The sequence below is a fragment of the Cricetulus griseus genome, chromosome 5 (genome assembly GCF_003668045.3).
Source record: "Cricetulus griseus strain 17A/GY chromosome 5, alternate assembly CriGri-PICRH-1.0, whole genome shotgun sequence".
Classification (NCBI taxonomy): Eukaryota; Metazoa; Chordata; class Mammalia; order Rodentia; family Cricetidae; genus Cricetulus; species Cricetulus griseus.
Genome location: NC_048598.1, coordinates 96,730,118 through 96,756,780, shown reverse-complemented (window position 1 = coordinate 96,756,780; position 26,663 = coordinate 96,730,118). Strand labels below are relative to the sequence as shown.

The 26,663-nt window shown below is 52.2% G+C and overlaps 1 protein-coding gene across 3 annotated transcripts in view; it reads right to left on the bottom strand.

Annotated features, from left to right (window-relative positions):
- Rfx2 (regulatory factor X2) overlaps nucleotides 1–26,663 on the bottom strand; it is a 59,386-nt gene that overhangs the window by 13,794 nt on the left and 18,929 nt on the right. For 2 of the 3 annotated variants that reach the window (XM_027416810.2, XM_035445350.1), the window contains exons 2-6: nucleotides 15,489–15,580; nucleotides 12,454–12,543; nucleotides 10,661–10,731; nucleotides 9,813–10,074; nucleotides 3,893–3,967 (exon numbers count right to left, since the gene is read on the bottom strand). In XM_027416810.2, coding sequence (XP_027272611.1) covers nucleotides 3,893–3,967; nucleotides 9,813–10,074; nucleotides 10,661–10,731; nucleotides 12,454–12,543; nucleotides 15,489–15,572 — 582 coding nt within the window. In that variant the 5' untranslated portion in view covers nucleotides 15,573–15,580. The remainder of the gene's footprint in view (nucleotides 1–3,892; nucleotides 3,968–9,812; nucleotides 10,075–10,660; nucleotides 10,732–12,453; nucleotides 12,544–15,488; nucleotides 15,581–26,663) is intronic. The other variant, XM_027416811.2, reaches the window with a different exon arrangement.

The following is a 26,663-nucleotide window of genomic DNA, read 5'->3' as shown; positions in this document are numbered from 1 at the left end:
GCTAGGCATATAAGAGTGAGGGTAGGGCTAGCGGGATGGCTCAGCCAGTAAAAGAGCTTATCTCTGGGACCCTCAATGGGGAAGGAAGAGGCGACTTCTACAAATTGTCCTCTGAGCTCTGCATGCACAATGAGGTACTCTGGAGTCCTCCCCAATAAACAAAGAATAATTATTTTAAAAGGGTTAAGATGGCATGGGGTTGGGGTCATGGTGACAATGCTAACTGAGCCCTCAAAGCTACAGTGTTGGGGTGGCCAGAAACACCACCACTCCCACTGCTACAGGGTCCAACAAGGCCGCTGTGCTGGCTGGCTTTTGTCAACTTAACACCAACCTGGACTTATCTGGGAAGAGGGACCCTCACCTGAGAAGCATTTTCTTAATTAGAGATTGATGGGGAGGGTCCAGCCCATGGTGGGTGGTGCCACCCCAGTCCTGGGTTCTATAAGCAAGCAGGCTGAGCTGGAGAGATGGCTCAGAGGTTAAGAGCACTGGCTGCTCTTCCAGAGGACCTGAGTTCAATTTCCTAGCAACCACATGGTGGCTCACAACCATCTATAATGACATATGGTGCCCTCTTCTGGTGTGCAGACATACATGGAGGCAGAATGTTATATACATAATAAATAAGTAAAATCTTTAAAAAAAAAAAAAAAAGATGCATTCCACCACACCCTGCAAGAAGGCAGGCTGAGCAAGCCAGTAAGGAGCACCCTCCATGGCCTGTGCATCAGCTCCTGCCTCCAGGTTCCTGCCCTAACTCCCTGGATGACAGAGAGTGACCCGAGAGTCATACAATAAAACAAACCCTATCCTCCCCAGCTTGTTTCTGGTCATGATCTTTATTACAGCAACAGGGACCTGACTATGGCACTGCTATGGTGGGTCTACGACAGCCACCAATGGCCATGTGCTGAAGGTCTAGCATAGTGTTACTGGGAGCTGGTGGGGCCTTTAAGAGGCAGAGTTGGCCAAGAGGACTTTGGGTGGCAGCTGCTTCTTCCTCTCTATTTTGGCACTTACAGTGAGTGTTTGTGCCACATATTCCTGCCATTGTGTCCTGTGTGGCCTGGTCCCAGATGGCTGTGGGATAGCTTCTAAAACTTTGGGCTAAGCTAACCCTCTTTTCTTTTAAATGGATCCTCCTCGGATGTTTGTTACAGTACAAGAGTGCTGGCCACCGTGAGCACCTCCCATACAGTGCCAGGTCATTTCTGCATCTCAGGTTCAAAACAAAAAGCCACATCTTTCCAATTAATCCATATGACCTATCTGGCCTAGTGATAAGGAAGGGCTGAGGGGCACTTTAGAGATGGTCAGGGTGACAGGGTGGACTTGCAGGAGTTATATAGTCCCAGTGTTGGAGAGGCACAGACTCAGGGGGAGCCTTCCTGGAGCCCCAGGCATCTGGGCCACTCCAGCCCTTGATGGGTGGCTGGATGGGGGAACATTCCCAGAAGATGCTCTAATGACAGCTATGGATAGAGCTGTGACTTCTCCTAGGGGTCCTTCCCTCCACTAAATCTGCCCCAGCTGCCTGCCTCTAAAACAACTGTGGAGATGACCGGGCTGAGGTTTCCAGACGGCAGCATGGGGAGACACATGGCTCTGTTGTGGTGGCCAGGTGACACCCAGAGGCCACCAAGGACACTTGTTGGACAATGTGCCCCAGGTCCCTCTGTCTCTAGTTGGAAGGGACTGGCCTGAAGCTGTGATGCCCTTACCCTCCAGAAAGCCCTACCGAGAGCCATCGTGGCCACAGGCAGCCCCAGGGAGAAAGGCAGGTACCAGCAGCTCTCTCCTCTCCCTCTCTGGCTCTACCTGATTATCAGACAAGACAAGACGCTGCATGTTCTACCTTGGGCACCTTCTAAAAAGACCTCAACTCTACTTCCCTTGCTCTACATCGCCAATGCCCCAAAGGCTACAAGAGTGTTCACCCTGGTGAACACTGACCATGGAGGGAGCAGTCTGGTGTTCATCTGTGGACACAGGTTAGAAAGCAAGCTCTCCGCAGCCCTCAGTGAGCACCCTGTACGGTCCCTGCAAACATTCTCAATGTCCTACAGACACAATAACTGTCCCCATGGATCTCCCCCCCACTCCGGCTGTTGGTGGTCACATTCATTCACCTTCAGCCAGAGCCTGTGGCCAATCCTAGGCTTCCCCTCACACCTGAGTGGTATGTGGCCCTTCCCTTAAAGATGCTAATGGCTCCTCCCTTGAGCTCTGTCCTCCTAGAGAGGTTGGGCCCCAGTGGAAGGAAATGTTCCTGTCATTGACTCCTGAGACAGGACCCTCACTACATGCTGCCTGGGGCGGCGCTAACCTTGTAAGCCCTCAAGGCTTCTAGGCCTTTCTCTAAATCAGCATCTGCCCCTCTCCCCACAGAGTAACAGTCTCCCACAACAGTCCACTGTGAACTGGGACAGCAAGCGGGTTCTGTGGGGATGGGGGTGGGGGTGTCACAGGATCCAGCTGGACAAAAAGCAGGTATTAGAAGCCTCAGGGAAATGCCACCTTTGGGGGCCATGTCAATGGCCACAGCCCAGTCTGGCTTTGGTGATGGGTCTTAGTTTTGGAAAGCCCAACCCAGTCAGGTGTGGTGGTGGACTCCTGTCATCCCAGATCTCAGGAGTCTGGGACAGGAGGATTGTTAAGTTCAAAGCCAGACTCAGACAACATGGTGAACCCCAGGCCAGCCTGGGCTACATGGAAACTGTCTCAATAAACTAACAAGAATAAGTAAATCAAATCCCCAACATTCAGGCCTGTGATCCCAGAATGTGGGCAATGGGGACAGGAGGATGTGGAGTTTGGGCCAGCTTGGGCTATCCAGCAAGGCCCTGCTTCCGAGGAAATAAGTAACAAGACATGGAGGTGTCCACACATTGGACAGGAGGCATTTGGGATGTTAGTGTAGATAGGGCATTCCTTCTGATCTCCCCAGGGCCCACACTAAGCCCTCCCCTTTTCCAGGCCCCGCGGCCTCATCTCCCACAGAACAAAGCCAAGAGTGTCTGCCACATGCCGCCTGTCTCACATTAAATCACACAGCGAAGGGCCTTCATGGCAACCCAGTCAGTCCCAAACCACCTTCCCCTTTAAAAAGTTGTATTTTTGTGTCATTATTTTATTTTTATCATCACTATTTTGAGATTTATTTTATTTTATGTGTGCAGGTGTTTGTCTCCATGTAAGTCTGTGAGCCATGGGCATGCAGTGCCCGCTGAGGCCAGAAGAGGGCGTGAGATGCCCTGCAAACGGAGGTAGATGCCTGTGAGCCTCAGATGGGTGCTGGGAACTGTACCCGGGTCCTCTGCTCGCCTTAAATTTGCTGTGCTGTGGAGGGTGACGTTGACCCCTGGTCCTCCTGCCTCAGTCTCTTGCATGCTGGTGATGTGAGGTGTGAGCCACCACACCTGTTTTGTGATATTAGGAATGGATCCCAGGGCCTCGTGCTTGGTCCCCAAGCTCACCCCAGCCCATCTTTTCTGTTTTGAGACAGAGTCTTGTTATGCAGCACAGGCTGGCCGAAGATCCACCACCCTCCTGTCTGGGTTGATAGGTGTGACCGCACCAGCTACCTCTGCCTCTGTTCTTGTTTATCTTAGAACTGGTTCTTCTTAAGATCTCACCAGTCTACACATCGAGAGACAACTCAACCCCAAGAACAAGCCTGGGACACAGGTATCATCCTCAGGTCTAAGGCCCATGCAGGCTCTGCCTTGGCCTCTTCCTCACTGGCTAAGGCTTCTCCTGGGAATGTTGGCTAGCATTTTCCCTCTCCCTTTAACCTCTTCAAGGCTGCATTATGTCACTTCCCTGGGCTTTTCTAACATCTGTGGGCACTCCAGACATAGCAGGGTGTCCAGGGCCCCAGCGCACTTACATGGCTGTTGAGCAGGCCGCCTTTGTGGGGGGCGAGGCCTTCGCTTTTTTGGAGAGTCTCAATCGCCATTTCAAGCTACGAAGATGTGTACAGAGACAGGACAAAACCAAAGAGGTGGTGGGGGTGGGGTGGGGAGAGAAGGAAATCAGATGGTTAGCTGCAGGCAGCTCATACCAGTCCCAGCCTTGAATTAACATCTAAATAAGGGTGCCAGCTAGCGGCAGGGGGTTAAATGGTGAGTGAAACTGTGGCAGGTTCAAGGCCCTGAGCCATGCACCTGAGCCCAGAGCCCAAGACAGTAGCAGAGAGAAAAGTCTGGTGGCCAGCATCACATCCCAACACGGGACACAAGGCACCAAGAATGAAGCCGGGCATGTACAGGTCGAGGTCAACAGCAGGAGAACTTTTCAGTCAGTCTCCTTACTCACTTGTGCTGGTTTTTATGTATGTAGGTGTTTTGTCTGCATGTCTGTCTCTCAGTGCACCAAGTATGTGCCCAGTGCCTGCAGAGGCCAAAAGAGGGTGTCAGATCCCTTGCAATTGAAGTTACAGATGGCTGTGAGCCACTATGAGGGTTCTGGGACCTGAACCTGGGTCCTCTGCAAGGCCAGTCAGTGCTTTTAGCCACTGAGCCATCTCTCCACCTTATTTTTTGACACAGGGTCTCTCACTGACTGGCTAGCAAGCTCCTAGGATGCTCCTCAGCACTGGGGTCACAGGCAGGCCCAACCATGTCCAGCTTCTCATGTGATGGCTGAAGGGGTCAGACACAACACCCACTAAGCCCTCTCCCCAGGCCCTGGGACAGTAGGTGACTCTGAGTCGTGGGCCATGGGGTGCTGCCACAGTGCACACCTCTGCCTGATGAAGACTTGGGAGTTAGAGGACAGAGCAAGGGACGGGATGGACACAGCCTGGGAAAGTGAGTGGGCACAGAGTGGGCTTTCAGGGGAACTGTGACCTGGGCTGGGGACCTGGGTGGAGTGGAGGAGGGAAGACTTGCAGTTATGGTGCCTAGCTGTGGCAGTGGCCACCTTCTGACTATGCTGAACATGACCTGGCCCTGCAGTGGGAGCTAACATCAGTCAGAACAGCAGAGACTTCGGCTGGGTTTCAGGTAAGGGCAAGCAGAGTATCTCACTCACCAGGCTCCCTGGAACCATGTTCAGCATAGAGGGCTGAGGGCTAAGTGGGTAAAGATGCTTGCCGCCAAGCCTGAAGACCCGGTTCAATCCCTAGAACTCCCATGGAAGGAGAAACTTCACTCTCACAAGCTGTCCTCTGATCTTCAAAGTGTGCCATGGCACATGCGCACACATGCACAATAAATATGGTGTGATAAGAAAAGCAAAGGAATCACAGGGCCTCTGTGATCTCCCTACAGTAACGCCTAGGTGAGCCAGGACATGCACAGAGGATACCACAAGGCATGGGCAGCCAGAGGTCAGGGTCACCTCTGCTCCTGTCAGCAATGGGCACAGGTGGGCAAAAAGATAGAAGCACGCCAGAGGCAGGGGGAGGCACAGAGAGCCTGATGGGCAGCAGAGGTGGCAGGGTGGCTGTGTGAGTGTCAGCTGAATGGACTAGCAGGCAGCTTCTTCACACTTCTGGAACCTTCCATGAGGGACCCAGACAGCCCCTGGCTCTGTGGAAGAGGAGCCCTTCAAGACAGCATGTCCACATGCAGGAAGTGGATTGTGAGGGACAGCCAGTTTGAACCCTGAGCTGAATGACCCTGTCACACTATGAAAAACTGCTGAGGCTCCCAGTTAAAGAGAGCTGGGGGGTGGGGGGTTTGCAGTTGGCTCACCTACTTGTGGGAGCTAAGGCCAGAGGCTAGGACTCTTTCTGGTTGCTTTCTGACTTATTTTTTGAGACAGGACCTCCCTACAAAACTGCTGACTCTGCTGGGCTTGTGAGCCAGCCTCAGAGACCCTTGCGTTCCTGCTGGGGTGACAAGTGCACACCTCCGTGTCTCGCTTTATAGGGCCCCAGGATTGAACTCAGGTACCCATGCTTACTCAGTAGGCACCTTATGTACTGAGCCACTCCCCAGGCCCATGTCTGTCTGTCTATCTGTCTGTCTTTTAAATTTTGAGACAGAGTCTCAGTATGCAGTCCCAGCTGGTCTAGAACTCACAGAGCTCCTCCTGCCTCTGCCTTCTGAGTGCTAGTATTAGTAGCTATCTTTTCTAGTTATCAAAAAACTAGAAGACTTGAATGTCTACATCTGTGTACATCTTCCATCTCAGGTTTTAGAGGGTGGCGAGGACTCTGCTCTGCATCCCTGCCTGCTCTCCCAGTTTAAAGGGACTGTATTGAAAGAAACCCGTCCTCACAAAAATAAACATCTGGGCAAGGAGGGCCTCTTCCTTATCCCGCCTCAACATGAGTCACTATTTGACACCACACTCAGACTCCAGGACTGGCAGGTTTTTAAAATTTAGCTGCAACATAAAATCCTGATGCCACATCTGTGGGCTCCCCACACACAGTCAACATCAGGAGCGAGGGCGAGATCAGGACCATCCACCCTCCCAGGAAAGTGGCAGATACACGGGCAGAACTCATGAGAATCATCTCAACTCTCTGCAAGTAACAGAGAGTATGCAGCAATTGGTTGCACCCTTCATCAAACAAAAATGATGACAGCAGCAAGAAAAACCCACACGTCTGATATGGCACCTGGGGGCCAGTCCGTCAACACCAGTTGGCTCTTGGCTAGCCAAAAGATTGCAGTGTTCACCATGACAATGAATACAGACTTCACAGTGACCCAGAAAGGCCATCAAACAAATGACCAATGATAACCACCATAACAGGAAACCCTGGGAGGCGGGGGGGGGGGGGGGGACAGGTAGAGCTCCCACATAGTAATGCTGAAGAACCTTTTGTACAGAAAACTATGAGGCACCCAAATAAGGAAGAATGAGTCTGTCCACAGACAGAGTCAACAGCGCTGTCCCAAGGGCCTAGGACAATAGAGTGGGTTTATGACTTAAGTCAACTTTATGTGCTCAAAGAGCTAAAAAGAACCTTATACAAAGAGCAGAAGGACCCACAAGGATGGGCCCATCAAACAGAGACACCCACCAATGGTGTAAGAGCAAAGAACGGAGACCAACTTGAAATCTGAAGATACAATGTCTGACAACACCCCAGACTTGATGAAAGACATGAATCCACACATTCAAAATTTCCTCCATTTCAGACTGTAAATGATACTAATAACAGCAACAATAGTAACAGCACTCAGGAGGCAGAGACAGGCAGATCTCTGTGAGTTTGAGGCCAGGCTGGTTTACAGAGAGAGTGCCAGGAGAGGCTCCAAAGTTACAGAGAAACCCTGTCTCAGAAAAGAAAACAAAAACAAACAAAAATACACCAAACCACAATAATAACAAAAGACTTGAAAGATAAAAAAAGAAACAAGGAAACAAAAAGAATTACTAGCCTTAAATATACCTTCTACCCCTTTAAAGTATGTATTTTTAGGTATCAGTGTATGTGTGTAGATGTGTGCAGTCACATGAGTGTGGTTCCCACAGAGGCCAGAAGAGGGCATTGGGTCCCTAGCAGTTGGAGTTAGGCGGTTGTGAGTCACCTGACCTGGGTGTGGGAACTGAACCCAGTCCTCTGCAAGCGCTCTAACCACTCACCGTCGTTCTCTCCAGCTCCTAAACTTTCCATCTTTAGAATTAATGTTTATCTCTTTATGAAATAAAGAACATTCATTTTCAACAACAAAGATCTCCACCAAGCCAAGTGGCACAAAGACACACCAAGGACAATCATGTGACTTCCCCTGTTCTCTTCATGTGTAAGCGTCTCCCCTTGTATACAGGTTACATGTGTGTGGGTAGATGCAAGCGGGAGGCCTAACACGTGTTGGGAATCACTCTCCATCACTCTTCTGCCTTGTTCACTGAGGCAGGGTCGGTCTCTCAGTTAAAACCAGAGCTTGCTGATATGGTTAAACCCGACAGCAGCTGGCTCTAGGCATCCTGTCTCTTCCATCTCTGATGCTGTAATGAAGGGTGGGCCCCATGCCCATCCACCCATGTGGCATTTACATGGGTTCTGGGGATCCAAATTCAAGTCCTCATGTTTGCACATTAACCACTTTACCCACAGAGCTGTCCTTGGGGGGAGGGGTCTGTGCCATGACAGCAGCATGTGAAACAGGCTGCCTAAGCTGATGACATATATGGAAATGCTCTCGGCTGTGAATACTATACAGCAAGTGCCCCAGCTCATCCTCTGAGTGACAAGGAGGTCTTGTGGTGTCACATGCTGCCAGGCTCAGGTGCTGGTGGCCAGGTAAATGCAGACAAGAATAGCAAGCACAGCCCTGGCACCTCACAGCGCTCAGGAAGCAAGTGGCCTGATGTCACACCTGTCCTCAGAACTGGGTGCTGGGGTCACTGTGGACATAAGAAGAGAGAATATGTGGAGCCGGTATGAATGTTTGAACATGTGCATGGTATGCACATTTGAACACACACGTGTGTGTGTGTGGGGTGTATATATACACGCATGTGGAGGCCAAGGTCCAATGTTTTAGGTTGCTCTTCCACTGTATTCAATGAGGCAGGCTCTCTCAATCAAACCCAGAGCTCACAGATACAGCTCATGCCTAGGGAGCTTGCTCTAGGGACCTTGGAATTACAGGTGTGCCTCCCCAGCACACATATGCAGTATGGGGATTCAAACTCAGGTTCTCATGCTTGCACATTTTAGCACTGAGCCGACTCCCAAGGCCTTCAATTTAAATGTATCTGATGGAACACAAAGCTTTCTCCAGAATCAGGAGCAGGATGACACCAGCCTGGCTGAGCCGTAAGCAGACTGCTCAAGTAATGTTCAACCACAGGACAAGCACCCTGTGTTCCCAGCTAGAAAATACAAATTACCACTATAGAGAGACTCCATGACTCTCCTACCAGGATGGAGAAAATTAAAAAAAAAATGTTGACAGCTCCAAGTGCCGACAAGGAAGCAATACCTATTCCCTGACAGGTGGTTAAACGTATCGCTGGGAAATGGGGACCGGATAGGTGGCGGCGTATGAAGTGGACCTCACAGCAACCCCACTTGGAGGTGTTTACCATCCCCACCCCTAGAAGGGGAGACAGCACACTGACTGCTCAGCCTGAGCAGTCCTGAGTTCTTCATGGTGCTCCCAGCTGGGGAGGCCTCCTCCAGCTGGGGACACAAGGAACTGTGGACTCAAGTCAGGGGGTCTTGAGGGCCACATGCTGAGGGCAGGAAGCCAGCCCCAGGGACAGCCACTGACTTCACTTCTGATAGCCCACCAGTGTCCAACCACAATGATAGAGAACAGATCCATAGCTGCCAGCATTGCAGGCGAGGGTTTTTTGGGGGGCTCTGTGTACCATGAGAATTCAGGGACTGACACACATGGAGTCCTACAGGGTTCTGCATCAAAGAGTGGCGTGAGTGTGGCAATGTTAAAAGGATAAAATAACAATAAGCATTACTGCTGGAATTCGGGAGGCTGGGGCAGAGGACTGTGGGGTTGAGGCCAGCCTACACTACAGGAGAAGTTCCAGACCAGCCTGGGCTACATAGCAACACCCCTCCCCCCATAAGACCCCAAAGTCAAACCAGAACTATATGAAAGGCAGGTGAGCAGTGAACTGTATCAGGAGACTGTCCCACAGAGGCGCATACTCTTTTGTTGGGGCAGGCTCCTGGGAGGCTGCCAAACTGAAAACAGTAATGACCAGGACAGCAGTGGTGCTGCCAGCAGAGGCTCTGCTCCCCAACACTCCCAAGGCCCTTGTCTTTCCCAGAGAGCAGACGCTGCCTGCTGTCTTTGTCCCTCCTACTCCCCTCCCCTCCTGGTGGATGCCAAGGCTAGCAGGGCTACCCGCGACTGCAGGGCCTCTGTACATACCGTGGCAGGTGAGGAGCGCGCAGTGTGGGCCAGGGAGTGTCTTGTGCTGTCCATGCCCCCATGGATGAGGTAGGCTCCTGCGCCAGACACGATGGGGGTCCCCGAGACATCCATGGTGATGCCCACCATGCCGTGGGAAGGGACTGCTGGTGGGGACGAGGCTGCCACTGTCACTTGAGCGCCACCCGGAGTCTCAAAGTAAGATGCTGCACTGCTGGGGGCATAGAGCTGAGGGTCTGGGTTGTAGGCATAGGCTGCTCGGCTGTGGGACAGAAAGTGCCATCATTTTATAACAAATACATGCTAATAACAGAGCGAAAGGAAGAAAGAAGACACAGAGCTGCACTTGCAGAGGACCCAGGTTTGGTTCCAGCACCCACTTGGCTCACAGCCACCCACAGCCACCCGTCACCCCAGCACCAATGGATCTGACGCCCCCTGCTGGTCTCGATGGGCACTGCACTCACGCGCACCAAAACAGGAACATGCACAGACCCCCCCCCATGTGTATGTATACTGACTAAACACAAATGTACACACAAACAAGAAGAAAGAAAATTCTAGAAAATTCCAGAACTTTTTTAATAATTGGAAAATAAGCTGTGTAAATGGCCCAGAAGGAAAGTTCCCAGGCTATCGCTCTCCAGGGAACTGTGGCTTTGGTTTGGTATTTTTATCGAGTTTTCTAGAAGCCAAAAGCACAAAGGCCTGTGGTTCTGAATTCGGACCTCAGGACAAGGAGAGACATGACAGGTGGGGGGTGGGCACTGGACACGTGTCCAAATGCTTCCCCATGCGTCCCACAGAGAGCAATGGAGTCCAGAGTCTGTGGGGTATGGGGCACGTACATGGCTCCGTTGGCGTAGACCGCGTCCCCGCCCTCCACGTACTGCACTTGCGCTGGGTACACATGCTGCACCTGTAACGACACAGGGTGCGAGTCACACGGGGTGAGCCTCGCGGGGGGCTGCAGCTGGAGCCCACACCACAGACATGAGCTCACTGATTAATGTATGGACCTAACTATCCATGTATTTATTTCTGAGGCAGCCTCATGTAGCCCAGGTTGGCCCTGAACTATGTAGCTGAGGGTGACCTTGAATTCCTGACCCTCCACCTTCAAGTGCGTGCTGTGCCTGGTTTAGGTAGCAGCTAAGCAGCTTCTGTACTGTGTGGGTGGGACCAGGGACACTGCGGCTGCCATGGAGAAAAACCACCTGTTTCAGATATGGCAGAGGCTCCCTTGCTGGGTTGGGGAGATAGGGAAGGTGGGACCAGGGCTGGACACAGAGGAAAGCTGGAAAGGGGTTGAAGGGGGACACCAGTCCCTGTGATACTACACCTCTCCCCAATCCTACCCCCACGCCCCAATCCTACCCCCACGCCCCAACTACCCCCCCAATCCTACTCCCGCCCCAATCCTACCCCACGCCCAATCCTACCCCACGCCACCCCTACCCCCCAATCCTACCCCCGCCCTACCAAACCCCCCTACCTACCCCACGCCCCAATCCACCTCCCCCCTACCCCCGCCCCAATCCCCCTCCACCCCAAATCCTACCTCCCCCCCAATCCTTCCTATCCTCCCACGCCCCCTACCCCACGCCCCATCCTCCCCAATCTACCCCACGCCCAATCCTACCCCCGCCAATCCTACCCCACCCCACCCCCGCCCGCCGTGGCGGCCGCTCAGTCCCTGGCAGGTGTCCTATGGTGATGTCCAGCATGTTGTGGCCCAAACTTCAGCCTCTCCCCAGCCAGTCTTTGGGAAACCATCTCAGAGGTCTGGGCAACCACTCCGAGGTCCCAAACTACAGTGGCCCACCCCAACTTGGGTGCTCTGAGCTCCATGTGGCGTCTCCAGGGAGAGGAAGCCTGGGTCCAGCAGGAGACAGCTCAGTGGGAGGCCTGAGAACTGCCCCCAACTGGGACAGTGCCCACCCCAGAGCTGGCGGGGGTGGGGTGGGGCTTCTGAACCCATGATGGTATTGTATGTCCTCTTCCTACAGAGCCAGTGGCCAAGAGCCCTAAGAGCCCCTGGTGCTTTCTGGGGACCCTGTAAACCTTCCCTGGTCTTTCACATAGTCACCATCATCCACTCCCTGCCTGCGGCCAGGCAGCTCCCTCGGGAACAAAGGCAACTTAGCCCTGGACTTTTTATTTTTATTTTATTTTATTTTATTTTGTTTTTTCCAGACAGGGTTTCTCTGTGTAGCCCTAGCTGTCCTAGAACTCACTCTGTAGACCAGGCTGGCTTCAAACTCATAGAGATCCACCTGTCTCTGCTTCCAGCATGCTGGGATTAAAGCTGTGCACCACCACTGCCTAGCAAGCCCTGTGCCTTTTTGTAAAAGTTTTATTGGTACTCTGTCCCTTCCTCATATACCACTCTGGCTATTTGGCTGTTATAGAGGTTCAGATGGCCTAGAATCTCTTGGCCTGCTGCAGCTGGCACCATGCCTCTGAGAACAGAGGAGAAAGTACTTTCCTTCACCTGTTGCGTGTGTCTGTGGTAAGTGAATTTTTTCTTTTAAAAGAGCTTCCAGAACTTTCTGGTGCCTGTAGACACCAGTGACAACAGGAAACAGCTCATAGGCCAGAGGCTGCTCACAACTGCTAGGTTCCCAAGGGGTATCCTTACCTGTGGTGGCACCGCCTGGACTCTGGGGAGGGTGAGTGGCTGCATTGGGGCACCCTTGGGAGTCGAGCCTGCGGCTTGGACCAGCACCCTCTGCAACAGACAATGGGACAGTCAGACCCACTGGAGACAAGCACTGGGGAAGACCCACTCAGAACTATGGCTTGGCTATTCCAATCCTCCTGCAGTGGCACACAGGGACCCACAGGGATGTAGACACAGGCAGGTACACATGGAAACACCCCATTGGGAATATGAAGTTCAGGACCAGGAGCCAGGGTCAGGAGGTGGCTCCTCCTCTACAGGGGACCCTGTCCTTCACTGGCAGAGCCGTAGCTGTATCTTGGCTGTCTTGGATGTAGGAAGAAGAATAACTGTGGGGGTGGAGGGATCTGGGGGAGGGGGGCACAGGGGACTGTGATCCTCCACTTTTTTTGTTTTGTTTTGTTTTGTTTCGAGACAGGGTTTCTCTGTAGCTTTGGAGCCTATCCTGGCACTCGCTCTGGAGACCAGACTGGTCTCGAACTCACAGAGATCCATCTGCCTCCCGAGTACTGGGATTAAAGGCGTGCCCCACCAATGCCTGGCGATCCTCCACTTTCTATGTGCTGCTGAGAAAATGAGTGAGGAGTGCCCTCTTGTGTTCAAGGAAGTCACTGCAAGCCAAGCGAGGTCCTGTCATGACTGGCTGGGCCTGTGGGTGAGGGACCAGCCACTGTAAGCTACAGCTAGACAAACACCACAGGGGACCCCAACACACATATGTAGACACAACATGGTGTCTGTCTTCACGCTGGAGTGAGCAGGGCTCTGACACCCACAACATGGGGGTCCAGGACAGGAGAATCCAGAGACAGGAAGTCATTCAGGACAGGGAAGGGTTACACAGTTGCTGACGGGGGTGGGGGGGGGGGGGGTGGGTGGGGGTGGGGGGTGTAAGGCAAGTGATGAAATGTTCTAGAACCAGCCAGAAGGGGTGGCTGGGTTCTGTGAATACAATAAAGACCAGTCTACTTTCACATTGTATGCAGTGCCAAGTCCGCTGCAATTAAAGGGTAATGGGGTGGGGGTGGGGGAAGATGGCTCAGCAATTGAGAGCACTGGCTGCTCTTCCAGAGGTTCTGAGTTCAATTCCCAGCACCAACATGGTGGCTCACAACCATCTGTAATGATATCTGGTGCCCTCTTCTGGTATGTAGGCATACATGCAGGCAGAACACTGTGTATAGATAATGAATAGACAAATGTTTTTAAAAGCAAAGGCTAATTAGGAAGGGCTGCTCTGGGTAAGAGCTCTTGCTGTACAAGCCAAGAACATGAGTTCAAGTCCTAGTACCCCCCCCCCCCCAGAAAACCCATGTGGCTTCAAGTTTCTGTGACCTCAGTATACAGGAGGCAAAGACAACAGGGTCACTGGAGCTCGATGGCCACCAGCCTAGCCCCCATGACAGAACATGTTTTAGGGGAAGAAGGTGGAAAGGGAAAGGGTCGCAGCCCCTCTACCTGGCAGCCACATGTCACACACAGGTGTGTGCACCACACACAGCAAACTCCCACCCTCCCACTATGGTGGCACACCCCTGTAATTCCACTCAGGAAGCTGAAGCAGGAGAATTAGCTGAGAACTATTTTTTTTTTCAAGACAGGGTTTCTCTGTGTAGCTTTGGAGCCTGTCCTGGCTCTCGCTCTGTAGACCTGACTGGCCTCGAACTCACAGAGATCCTCCTGCCTCTGCCTCCCGAGTGCTGGGATTAAAGGGGTGTGCCACCAATGCCTGGCTTAGCTGAGAATTTGAAGCAAGTCTATGCTATACAGTGAGAACTCATTAAAAACAAAACAAAGCAAAAAAAAAAAAACCCTAAAACAAAACAACAACAACAAAAAACAAAAACCAATCATAAAGTGTGAATGGCACCCTGGCTACCATTTCTAGTACCATGTAAACGGGGCTCAGGCACCATCAGACCCTGTCTCAAAACCCAAAATATCTACAAATATTAAGGGTTATGTTGGGTGTGATGGTGACTACCTGTAACCCCAGCATTCAGGATAGGAGAAGGGGTAAGGCTGAGACAGGAGGATTGCTGACAGTGCCAGGTCAGCCCTGGGGTACACAGTGAGATCTTGTCTCAACAAAGCAACAGAACAAAACAGAGCCACTGAGTTTGTACCCACAGCTAACCCTGGAGAGAGCAACTGGGCAGCTGGAGCTGGGCAGTGAATGGGCACTTAATCAGAAATTGTGCAAGACTGAAGCAACACACAGTCAGAGCATGAGCGTTTTCACCTGTGGCAGGACCCAGGGACCTGAGATGCAGAGTGGCACAGCAGAGACACCAGGCCCATTGTGCCTGGGGTGGCTTTGACAGAAAGCTGAGCCACAGCCCCTGAGGGCACCTGAGGGTCAGATGCACAGGGTGTCCCTACACTTCTCTCTGGATTTAGAAGTAAAACCTGTGTGGCAAAGTGGGGGTGGAGACCCACAATTCCAGGTCCTAGGAGGCTGAGGCAGGGCCTCAAGTTCCAGGCCAGGCTGGGTTACAATATGAAATTCTGTCTGAGAAGCCCAGGACCTCAGTGGGGGAAGTGTAAAAGGGGGAGGGAAAATGATGGGGAAATGGGGAGGTGAGGAGGTTGAGAGGAGGGGGTGATGGGTTGAAAATACACTCAGGACCTTGGGCTCCATTTCTAGATGGGGGAGGAGGAGATAGAGTAGGAGATGGAGGAGGAGGAGATGGAGAAGGGGATGGAAGGGATGGAGGAGGAAGAGATGGGGAAGAGAACAGGTAGGAGGAGGAGGAGGGGAGGAGCTGGAGGAGAAGAAAGTAAAGGAGGAAGAAGATGGAAAGGAAGATGGGAGATGCCATCCTAAGAATTCTGTCCACATCTGTGTTTTTCAGGTTTTTTTCCTAAGGCACTCATGTGCGAGAGAAATGCACTTGACAGGTGGGGCGTGGCCTCTTTTGAAGTCATGGTTCCTTTGGTGACACCTTTCAAACACCAGGGGAAGCTCCGGGGATGGTGGGGCAAGCAGTTACCTGTGGGGAGGCTGGCACGGGCTGGGCTGCAGGTCGCAGAGCCACTGATGCTGGCGAATCTGCTCCGCCCTCGGAGTTCTGCATGCTCAGACCTAGAGTGGAGAGAGCAGTGGTGAGGAGGGAACCGGGGACCAACCTCTACAGTCAGCTTCCAAACCAGTGTTGAAGCTGAGGGACCCTGGCCACTGAGGCCTGGGGACAGCTCACCGATAGAGCATCTGCAGCACAAACAGTGAGAACCTGAGTTCAAATCCCCAGAGCCCATGTACTAAACAGACCTGGAATTTGCAGCTGCAGCCCAGCCCTGGACTGAAGTCTGGAATCCCAGGTTCAGTGAGACGCTGTTTCAAAGAAGACACTGGAGGTTGACTCCCAGGCCACACAACTGTATAAACTAACTAAAAAACTTTTACTCATTTGTGTTTGTGCTCACATTGTGCATTGCTGTGCACCGGTCCTTCCCTTCCACTGTGTGGAAGTTGATCCAGGCCTCAGGGCTGCTTGGTGGGGTGGTGGGGAAGCCTCTCCCGCTGGGCCACTTGAGCTGCCCTACAGCCTATGGCAGAGTCTCCTCCAGGCAGGCCTTGGTCCGCATCCCCTGCCCCCTCTACCGGGTTCTGCGGTGCCGACGCCTCCACCTTGCCTGCCTAAAGTCGTTTATTTACTTTTTATCTTAAAAAAAAAAAGACATTTATTTCACGTGTGCGGGTGTTTGCCTGCATGTGTGTGCACACCACGGCGAGTTGGGTGTGAACAGAACCCAACTCTAACCGCCGAGCCATCTCTCAGCCCCTAATGCTTTTAAAAAGGTCTCCAGAGCGAGTGCCAGGATAGGCTCCAAAGCTACACAGAGAAACCCTGCTTCGGAAAACCAAAAAAACAAACCAAAACAACAACAAACAAACAAACAAAAAACCAACGCCCCCCCCCCCCAAAAAAAGAGGTAACAGGTCAAAAGAGGGTCCCAAGACGCCGGGGATGAGCCCGCCGGATTCCGCGTCCGCCTGCGCTGCCCCAAGCCTAGCACTAGATGGCGCCAGAACCGCACAACGCAGGGTGCACAGCCGCGGAGGAGGGAGGAGGCAGGAGGCAGGAAGAGGAGGGAGGAGGCAGCAGGAGGAGGAGGAGGACGAGGAGGAGGAGGCAATCAAGACAAGAAGTCTGAAACCAGCCCGGGCTACAGCAGACCCTGGGCTACGAAAGCAAAGCAAAAATATTTTGTAAGAAAAATCTCTTGTGTATACATATGCGGGAATGAGTAATTAAGGAGTGATGAATGAATAAAACAAATCCAGCGTTTTAGGTCAAAAGGTCAGTCAGCAAAGTGCTGGCTCTCCTGAAAGTTCGAGGACCTGAGTTGGCATCCCAGAACCCAGTAAAAAGCTACGTATAGGCTTGGTGTCCCAGCGACTGTGGGATGAGACCGAGAGACGGGTGGGTGTTCCGGGTGGGTGTTCCTGGAGCTCACAGGCCAGCCTGGGCTCCTGAGTGAGGGAGGCTTTGTGTCAAATAAACTTGTCACCGAAAACTCCCAAGAACGTCTGAAATGACCCACCCAGTTGCTTTCATGTCTGAGTAACACACCTCAACGGCTCTCCAAACAGGCCTACTGAATGCCCCGCTTCCTAGAGCTCCTCTCCCGGTGTTCATCTGAGAGGCACAGAGACAGGGTCTGAGTACGGCCCACCCAGGCAGCCATCTTACTCACCCTGGCCAACAACAAAAACTCCACTGTTCTTCCTCAGAAAATGGATGAGAATTGCAGACTGAGAACTTTAGTTCTGAACCACAGTCTCATGTAGCCTAAGCCAGCCAGCCTCAAAACCCTATGTAGGCAGGGCTGGTGGTGCACACCTTTAATCCCAGTGTTTGGGAGGCAGAGGCAGAGGCAGAGGCAGAGGCAGAGGCAGAGGCAGAGGCAGAGGCAGAAGCAGGTGGTTCATGAGTTTGAGGCCAGCCTGGGCCACAGAGTGAGTTCCAGGACAGCCAGGGCTACGCAGAGAAACCCTGTCTTGGGAAAAAAAAAACGAATCCCTATGTAACTGAGGTTGACCAACTCCTAATCCTCCTGCCTCCACCTGGGATGACAGGTGTGTGCCACAGCATCTGCTTTCTGTGGCGCTGGGGACACAGGCCCGGGCTTCACACTGTGAACACTCCACCAACCGAGCCGAGCCCTATGGATGTCAATATTAAGAAACAAAAAAGGTACAAAAATGGACAAGGTGTGGTGGCCACACCTTTGGTTCCAGCACGAGGAAGGGGGGGGACGACGGGGTGTGTCTCTGGGTTCCAGGACAGCAGTGGTTGTTTGTCCCTGTCCCAGAAACAAACACCACATGGGGAGGGGTGGTAAACAGCCAGGGGGCTGCTGTCAGAATCTGCTATACAGCTGCATGAGGTTCCCACAAGGAAAGTTCGTGGGCCCAGCACACAGCCACCACCCTGAGGGACAAAGGGGTGATGTCCTCGGCTCAGGCCAGTCGTGCTCCATCCCTGCACTCAGGATGTGAGTCCTTTGTCACTGGAGCCACAGTGGATGCACTGCCCTCCTCACTCAGCAGCTGCCCAGGTCAAGTAGTATCTGAGTCAAGTGACAATGTTAGCGGCTGCCATTTAACAAGGGAAGGATGAGGATGTGTGTCATGGGAGTGTACAGCAAGGAATCCCTTGCATACATCCGGTTGACATATGGAAGCCCCACTTGGCAAAGACCATGGAGTCACTGATTGCGAACGACTGGTTGTTTCTGTCTGTAGCTTTTCTCATGTGCCAGCTATGGTTATTATTCCCACTGCCTGTGTGTTTATCTTGTGAAAATATTCCATCTACTGGGCACACACATAGCTGCGGATGGTCAGGGAGATGATTTCTGCTTAATTTATGTAATTCTGATGAATAGAAATAACACTAGGATTTTTTCATTACTCAGACTGACAAAGGAAAGTAATAGTATTGTCAGTCACAAAGACAGCTAATTTTAGACTTCAGAACAAATTCAAAGCAAACTGATTGGCCCTGGAGACAAATACGCAAGAACAATTTCCCAGGTGTTTATTGCTGATTCAAGGTTAGGCTTGATGCAACTTTAGTAGACATAACTTTCTCAGCAATAAACTTTCTGTCCATACTTCCCACCCTCAAGGTTCAGCCAACCAACTGTTGACTGTTAAGTCCTGAATTTCGATGTCACTTTCTGTCTGGGAACCCTGACCACTCAGAGCTATGTGCTTACCTTACTCACTGACCAGTCAGTGCCACCTCCTAGCTTGAGACAAAGTGTGTGCTCAGTATGGCTCTGTTTCTTATTGTTTACTCAAGAAATGTTGTGTGCCCCTGAAGATGTGATTCATATTTGTCCAGAGGATTCTGCTGTGAGGGGAGAAGTGTGAGAGATGTAGGAAGGAGTAGGAGAGATATGAGGTGTGTGTGTGTGTGTGTGTGTGTGTGTGTGTGTGTGTGAGAGAGAGAGAGAGAGAGTGCCGAGAGAGGTGTGAGAGACAGAAGAAGTGTGAGAGAAAGTGTAGAGAGATGTGGACGCAGGAGAGATGTGTGTGAAGGAAGAAGTGTATGACTCTGTGGAGAATGCAGATGGCTCTATGTGGCTGTATAGAAAATAGATGTAGCTGGGGAGAGACAAGTGACTGTGTGTAGAGATGCATGGCTGTGCAGGAGAAAGACGTATGCATGTAAAGACAGATATGTACTGTGTAGAGAAACTCTCAAGAAAAAGATTGTTCAAGATGAAGTAAAAGAGAGGCTGCTATCACAAAAGCATGTGTTTGTTCCTTTTCTTCAGTTACTACCAGAAAGTGTATGTTTATTTACCCTCAGATAAGTCTAGCCCAAAGATAGAAAAGAAATTTTTTTCTAAGTTCCTCGCTGCTCTGAGAAGGCATTCTTCCTTATACCCTAGGTGCAATCTTGAGAGCTGGCCTCCCAGGATGCAACACATACAAAGTTGATAAGCTATGCTGTAAGGTGTGTTTGCATGTGTGCACAAAAGTATATGGCCTCCAGGTGGTGGCGCACGCCTTTAATCCCAGCACATGGGAGGCAGAAGCAGGCGGATCTCTGTGAGTTCGAGACCAACCTGGTCTACAGAGCTAGTTCCAGGATAGGCTCCAAAGCCACAGAGAAACCCTGTCTTAGAAAGAAAGAAAGAAAGAAAGAAAGGAAGGAAGGAAGGAAGGAAGGAAGGAAGGAAGGGTATGAACATGGGTGTGCTGTGTGGGTGCATTTGGGTTTGAAGGACCTCAGTAGCAATGGTGTGCACTGAGCTCAGCGGGAGTGGAAGTTTTCCTCACGGACCTCAGCTTCTCTGCTCAGTTCCTGTTTTTCCTCCTGTGGGAGCCTGTCTTCATACCAGTTCCTCTCTAAAGGGGGTTCCAAGAGCTTGAGAGCAACCAATAACCAGAAGGGCTGTGAGCCCCCTGTCATCCTTCTCTCTCTGAGCCTAGATTATGGTTCCCTGATGGCCCAGCTCTGCCACACACTGGTCAATGGTCGAAGAGAGAAGTCTGAAGTGACCCAAGACCAGTCCTGCATCCATCCAGTTCATTTGAACTTGAACTTGACAGAGTAACCAAGTGAAGTGTCTGGACTGCAGATCGAGGTGGCCAGTAGTCGCCTGCTGTCTCCAGGAGACTCCAAGGGGCAGTCACAGGCTGCAGTGAGCGGGCTGGGGCTGGACTGGAGCCAGGTGGATCTGCTGGGGAAGCGCCCTTTGTTTACAGGAAAACTCTCCGGTTGCCTAGCAACCAGTGGGCAGGCAAGGAAGGGCGGGAGGCTGCAAGCCATTTCTGGGCTGGGTTCCTGGCTGCCCTGACTCACTGTGACCTTAAGAAATCTCCTCTCTCCCTCCCTCTCTCTCTATCCCTCCCCCCTCTCTCTCTTTCTCTCTTCTATCCCTACCCCTCTGTCCACCTGACCAGGGAAGCTGTGGCCCTGTCACATCTTGTCACCTGGAGTCACAGGGATGGAGCCTGGTGGTTAAGTTTTGCTTTGGGGGAGGCAGGCCTCGGTTGGTCTTAGTATATGTCTTGGTGGCATCTGGATGGATGACACCTGAGGTCCTACCTACCAAGAATGCAACTTGCACCCCTACTCTGAGCAACAGGGGACAGATCCAGCTAGATGGGCCCAGACTTCAGTTCCCACACAGGTTTGCTGAACACAGACAGAAGTGTTCCTGATGTCAAGTCCCCTGGTTCCTTATGGCCTGACGTCTCAGGAGCAGGTGGCCCAGGTGTGAGACTGGGCAATGGCAACCGTTGGGTGGGGGGAGGAGGAGGCTGCCCTGCTCAGCCTGGGCTGAAGGGACGCTGGCATTTGGGGAGGTGGCCTTGGTGGCTACACCTGGTCCCTTTTTGTGAGAAAGTGTGTCTCCTTCTTCACTGTGAGCCTAGACTCTTTCCTGAATTCTGTCCCCCACATCCCTGAATGGATGTGCGGAGCAGTGCTCACACCAGGCTCACATTGTGTGATAGTCACAGGTGTCCCCAAGAAAGGCTAGGGTCCGTCAGGGACAGAACCATCCCAGGTGGGACTTCCAGGGTCAGGGCCACCCAGGGAGGCCAAAAAGACTCAGTATTTCCTAGTCATTACCCTCTGAAGCCAAAGGCCAAACCCACATGGAGACCCACACACTGAGGGAGGGAGGGAGAGGAGACAGGTCTGAGAACTGGAGCACCCTGGCCAATGACCGTCTCAGGCATCCCATGATCTTCCCTTCTGTTGAGCTTTTGGGGTGTCTGACTCCACTCCTGTTTTTATTTCTAGATTTTGAGACTTGGTCTCCAGGAGCCTTGAACTCACTGAGTGCTGAGGCTGACCCTGAACTCCTGATCCCTCCAGCCTCCACTCCTTCAGGACTGTGATGCTAGGTGTGTGACTTCCATCTCCATACCCGGCTTATGAGGTGTTGGGGATGGAGCTGACCACTGAGCCACAGCTGTTTTGTCCTTGACACCAGCGGGGTTTCCAGTTGGAAGTGGCAACTATTTCTCCCTGTGAACCTTCAGAGTCCGTTCTTTTTCCAGTCTATGTATGAGAGGGCTCAGTGAGTCAAGGCACTTGCCACCAAACCTGACAACCCAAGTCCAATCTTCACGGTTCACTGACAGCTGCAGGCTGGCCTTTGGCATGTATGCTGTGGCACACACATAACAACAAACAAGCCAGGCAGTGGTGGCACACACCTTTGATCCCAGCACTTGGGTGGCAGAGGCAGGCAAACTCTGTGAGTTCCAGGCCAGTCTGGTCTACAAAGTGAGTTCCAGGACAATCAGGGCTACACAGAAAACCCTGTCTCAAAAAACCCAGCTATACACACACACACACACACACACACACACACACGTATGTATGTATATGAGTGTATGTATGTATGTATGTATGTATGTATGTATGTATGTATGTATGTATGCATGCATGCATGCATGCATGTGTGTATGTTTCTGACGTGAGGGAGGAGCCTTGGGAAGGACTGTGCCTGCAGAGGCTGAGTGACATTCAAATTGCAATGATTGTGAAGGTTGGTACTGGTCTAATTACAGTTTATCTTGGGCTAGTCTTAGCCTCCTAAGTAGCCATTTCTTGCCTCTCTGTATCAGACCCAACATCTAGACTAGAAAACTTCTGGGCTGTATCAATAACAGAACCCAATCCCCACCAACCCAAAGGCTGAGTCATTAAGCGCATCAGGGGCCCACAGCCCCACCTCCCCACTGTGCCGTGGCTGCCCCTCAGGCCTCCATCAGTCTATGTGGAACATCCTCAGCTGCGGTTCTCTTTGCTCTGCCACTACAAAACGTTCTCAAATGGCTCCCACACTCGAACATGGACCTTGAGTGTTCTTGGTCCACGGTCACTCAAATTTGGCTTCAAAATAAACTCTTACCCTGTCTGAGTGGAGAGCCATGTTTTTGTGTCAACCTGGGGAATGTAAACTCACCCCTGGGTCAGGGTGCCCTGAGCCCACCATGTTGGTGACGGGGCTGGGGTAGGAGTGTCACACAGACATGCTCAACGCAAGCTCCCCACCTCCCATGGCTGAGTCACTCCCAGAACATGGCCATTTCGACCCTGCAGACATCTCTCTGTTGAGCTGGACACTGGGTAGGTTAGCTGGATAAGCCTGACTTTCACTGCACACATTACTCAGGGTACCAATGGCTGGGCTGGCTACCTGCCAGACCTCTGCCCTCAGTGCCACCACCCAAAGGGGACTCTTCTCCCATGCTGGCTGGTGACTCAGTCCTGTTGCCTTCACTCCATCCTGTCCTTAAGTCTCTACCTCCATCTCTGTGGGATGACCATGCCCTTTTCCCCTCTTAACCTGCCAGCTCCCTTTATCTATGGGAACTCAGGAGATGGAGAGCCAGCCAGGAGTGGTGAAGGACAGGCCTGCCCAGGACTAGACATGGCAGTCCTAAGTGCCAGGTGTGGTGGTGTACACCTGTCATACCAGCACTGGGGAAGCTGAGGCAGGAGGACTGCCATTTAAAACCCGCATGGGCTACATAGTGAGAAACCCTCTCAACAAAACGCACATTACCAGATGATGGCCTCTGAGAGACATGGAATGCAGTAGCCTAAGGAATCTGCCCCAAGCCTGGGTGGGGGTGGGGGTGGAGAGCTGCAACTGGACCCTGTCTGTGGGAGGGTCAGAGGTCAAGAGCCAAGGTGAAAGTGGGGGTGGGGTGGGGATAGCCAGTGGCCATGGTGAGCAGGATGGGGCCAGACTGAGCAAAGCCTTATATGCAGAAGTGATAACCTGTTGCTGCCACTGCAAGCACCTGAGGGACACGAGGCAGGACTGGTGGAGCCAGCTCTGGTTCCTGCTGCCACCCTGTCCTGAAAGAAAACAGGGAGCCTTTGAGTTTCTAGAGGTGCACCAGTCATCCTAGGACTCAAGAGATGAGACAAAGAGGGCCTCCATTCAGGGCTAGCCTGGGCTACAGGCTTCCCCAGGTCACCTTGGGAAGAACAAAAGCCCAAATTTGGGATGTGGTGGTTCCTATCTGTCATCTCAACACCTGGAAGGCTGAGACAGGATTATTCCTGCAAGGATTGTGAGTTTAAGGCCATCTGGGGCTACATAATGAGTCTCAGGCTAGCCAGGGTGGCAGAGTCAGACCCTGGCTCAAAAACACTGGCTACTTTTGCAGAGGACCCGGCTCAGTTCTCAGCACCCACATGGTGGCTCACAACCATCTGTAACACCGGTTCCAGGGGATCCAGTGCCTCCTTCTGACCTCCATGGGCAACAGGCATGCATGATGCATAGACACTCACACAAACACACACAGAGAACAGAATTTGTTTTATCTTAAACAAACAAAACAAAAAGGGAAGCTCTCTAAGTCAGCCCATGTTACAGGAACCATGAGTTAGCTGAATGAATGGTTACAGGGGCCCAGCTGGCCAGGGCACCCCATCCTGGCACCTAGGAGAGGTTTTCTCAGAGCAACACGGGCTTGTGAGGCGTGGAACGCCATGCTTGGATGAGTGCAAGCAGCCCTCTGCTCCCACCATGACCTTCATGGGTCCCCGGGGACAGAAGTGCCTGCTGACAGCCATAGGCCAAGCATGGTCACTCCTCACTGTTCTCCTATGTCCCTTCCCATTGCACTGTCCCTCCTTCAAGGCAAAGATGGGGCCCCAGAGCTCAGCTTGCTCAGCCCAACCAGGCCACTCCACAGCTTGTAGTCATGAGCCCTAAAACCTGGCCTTGCCTTCCTAGGGCCAGCTAACCGCCTGCTGCCACCTGGCATCACCACTCCTGCTCACCTGGTTCCCATCCCTCATGCTTCTGCCCTGGTCCCATTGTCCCTTACTCTTGAACACTGCACTCTGCTGGTGCAGAGCCAAGGAGAAGGTGAAGCAGGAGGCACCATCGCGGTCCCTTCTGCCTGTGGGTGGTGACCAGAGCTCATGCGTGTTCTTAACTCAGCATCTTTGGGGTATGACACTGGTGACAGTGGGGAGGGTCATGCCTACCCAGTGACGAGGTCTTGGCTGGCCCAAGTGGCACTTCCAGCTCACTGGGGCCCTCTCTGATCATGTGACTGTGCCAGTGATGGGGGACTGGCTCTCTGGGCTCCCTCCACCCCAGGCGTACCCTGCCTCCCCACACTCGCATTAAAGTAGAGCAACTACTGAGGCCCATGCAGGGACTCCCACCTGGAGGTGCTCTGATTGAAAGGTCCTTAAATCACACTGACACTCGGATACACTTTGCAACCCAGTATCTACCCCAAGTGGCAAAGCTTGACTCGTAAGGAGCATGCATTTTCACAGGAAATTCAAAAACAAAAATCAGTTAGGCTCAGTAGAAGGCTCAGCATTTGCCCCCAAACCTGACGACCTGAGTTTGATCCCTGGGACCTTCATGGTGGAAGGAGGGAACCAACTGTCAAAAGTGGCCCCCTGGCCCGCACAAGTGAGCTGTGGCATGTCCAGGTATATACACATACACATACAGTCACTATAAATAAAAAATGTAAAAAAAAAATCAATAATAATGATGATGATGTTTTGTTTGGCTGTTCCTGTTTAAGACAGAGTCTTACAATGCCAAGGCTGGTTCTAAACCCATGAGGTAAGCGAGGCTGGGTGTGAACTCCAAATGCTCTGTCTTCACTCCACCTCCCAAGTGCTGGGGTGACTGGTAAGTGCCACCGTGCCCATCCCACTAGATCTTAACCATGGTATATGACATATGACGTGGAATTGCTGGCTTGCCCTTCTGTTTTTCATCCAAGGAGCTTGCTTCCTTTTTTTTTAATAGGGCATTGTCACATTCAGTGGTGAGAGCAACCCTGAAAGTTGAGAAACTTGTAACGCTTTTAAATGTCCCAACACAGGAGCTGAGTCACTTGCATAAAAGGTTGGGGACGGCCCCCATTCATCCATCAAACGGGTATCTTTTGAAAGGGGAGTTGTAGGGGGGAGTTAGTTGCAGGCAGGGACACTGTGGAAGCACCTGTAACCCAGGTGAATTCCCCACGAACCACCCCTGCTCTGCAGTATCGATTTATAGCCCTCCCCTCACAAGGGGGGCAGGGTGGCTGGAGGAGGGAGGCAGATGTATCTGCCAGCCCAGCAGAGCCTCTGCTCGGATGAGGGCGAATGTTTACCTCAGCAACCAGCCAGGGTAAATAGTCCCCATCTCCAGCCACAGCGAAGAGTGGGAGGGTCACGGGTCTGATCCTGATCCAGCTAGGGCTGGAAAGTGGCCTTTGAGGAGCACCTGTTAGCGAGGCTGCCCCCAGCATCTCAGCATGTCCTGTGGGGTCACCCTGGCCTCCCAGGATTAGGCGGGATGTCAGCACCGGGACCAGGAGCTCTGGGTTCGAATTCCAACACCAAGCAGTCCTGAGTGGGATTCACCTTGTCTGCCACCAGGGTGGCCCTGATAGTGGCTCTAGAAACACCGGGAATTAGGTTTTCTTTAAAATTCTACCAAAAACTTAAATCAGAGTCAGCGGGCAGAGCAACAACTCGAGTGCGCCCAGGGACATCAGATGCCTGCTACCTGCCGCTTCCCAAACCCCCATCATCTAATCAGAAAAAAACACATGCAGATGCTGGATGGGAACCGGGCAGGCTTCTGGCGCCGCGTGCCCAGCCCTCATTGTTTGCTGAGTAACAACAGTTGCCAGGGGCGACGCAGTCCACTCCCGTTTCCAAGCGCCCGTTGCCCGGCAACCAAGAGAATACTTCCCAAACCAAACAATGTCATCCCCGGGGCAACTTCTCTATCTCACGTTAACCAGATCTAAAATAAAAAAATAAATAAATAAAAAAGAAAGCCCTTCCAAATATGTAATCTATTATTTTCAGAGCCTGAACAGCAAGACAAATAATTTCTTCTCTATAGTAACTGGGAAAGGCCGACAGCTCACCAGATCTGTTCTAAGACCAGAAGCCCAGGAACCCGACCAAGGCAGCTCCAAGGAATCCTGGGACAGACGGGCTGCCACCCTTCCTAGCACTGGGCTGGGGAGAAAGATGGGGTGGGTTTACCCTCAGACAGCAAATCACACACAACTGTTCTCTGGGCAAAGAACCAAGGGTTAAGCTAGTTGAGAAAAGTGTAAGATCGGAGCAGCTGCCCAACAAGAATTCCTCGCGAACCACAAGCGTGGGAGGAGCCACTCAGCACCCCTG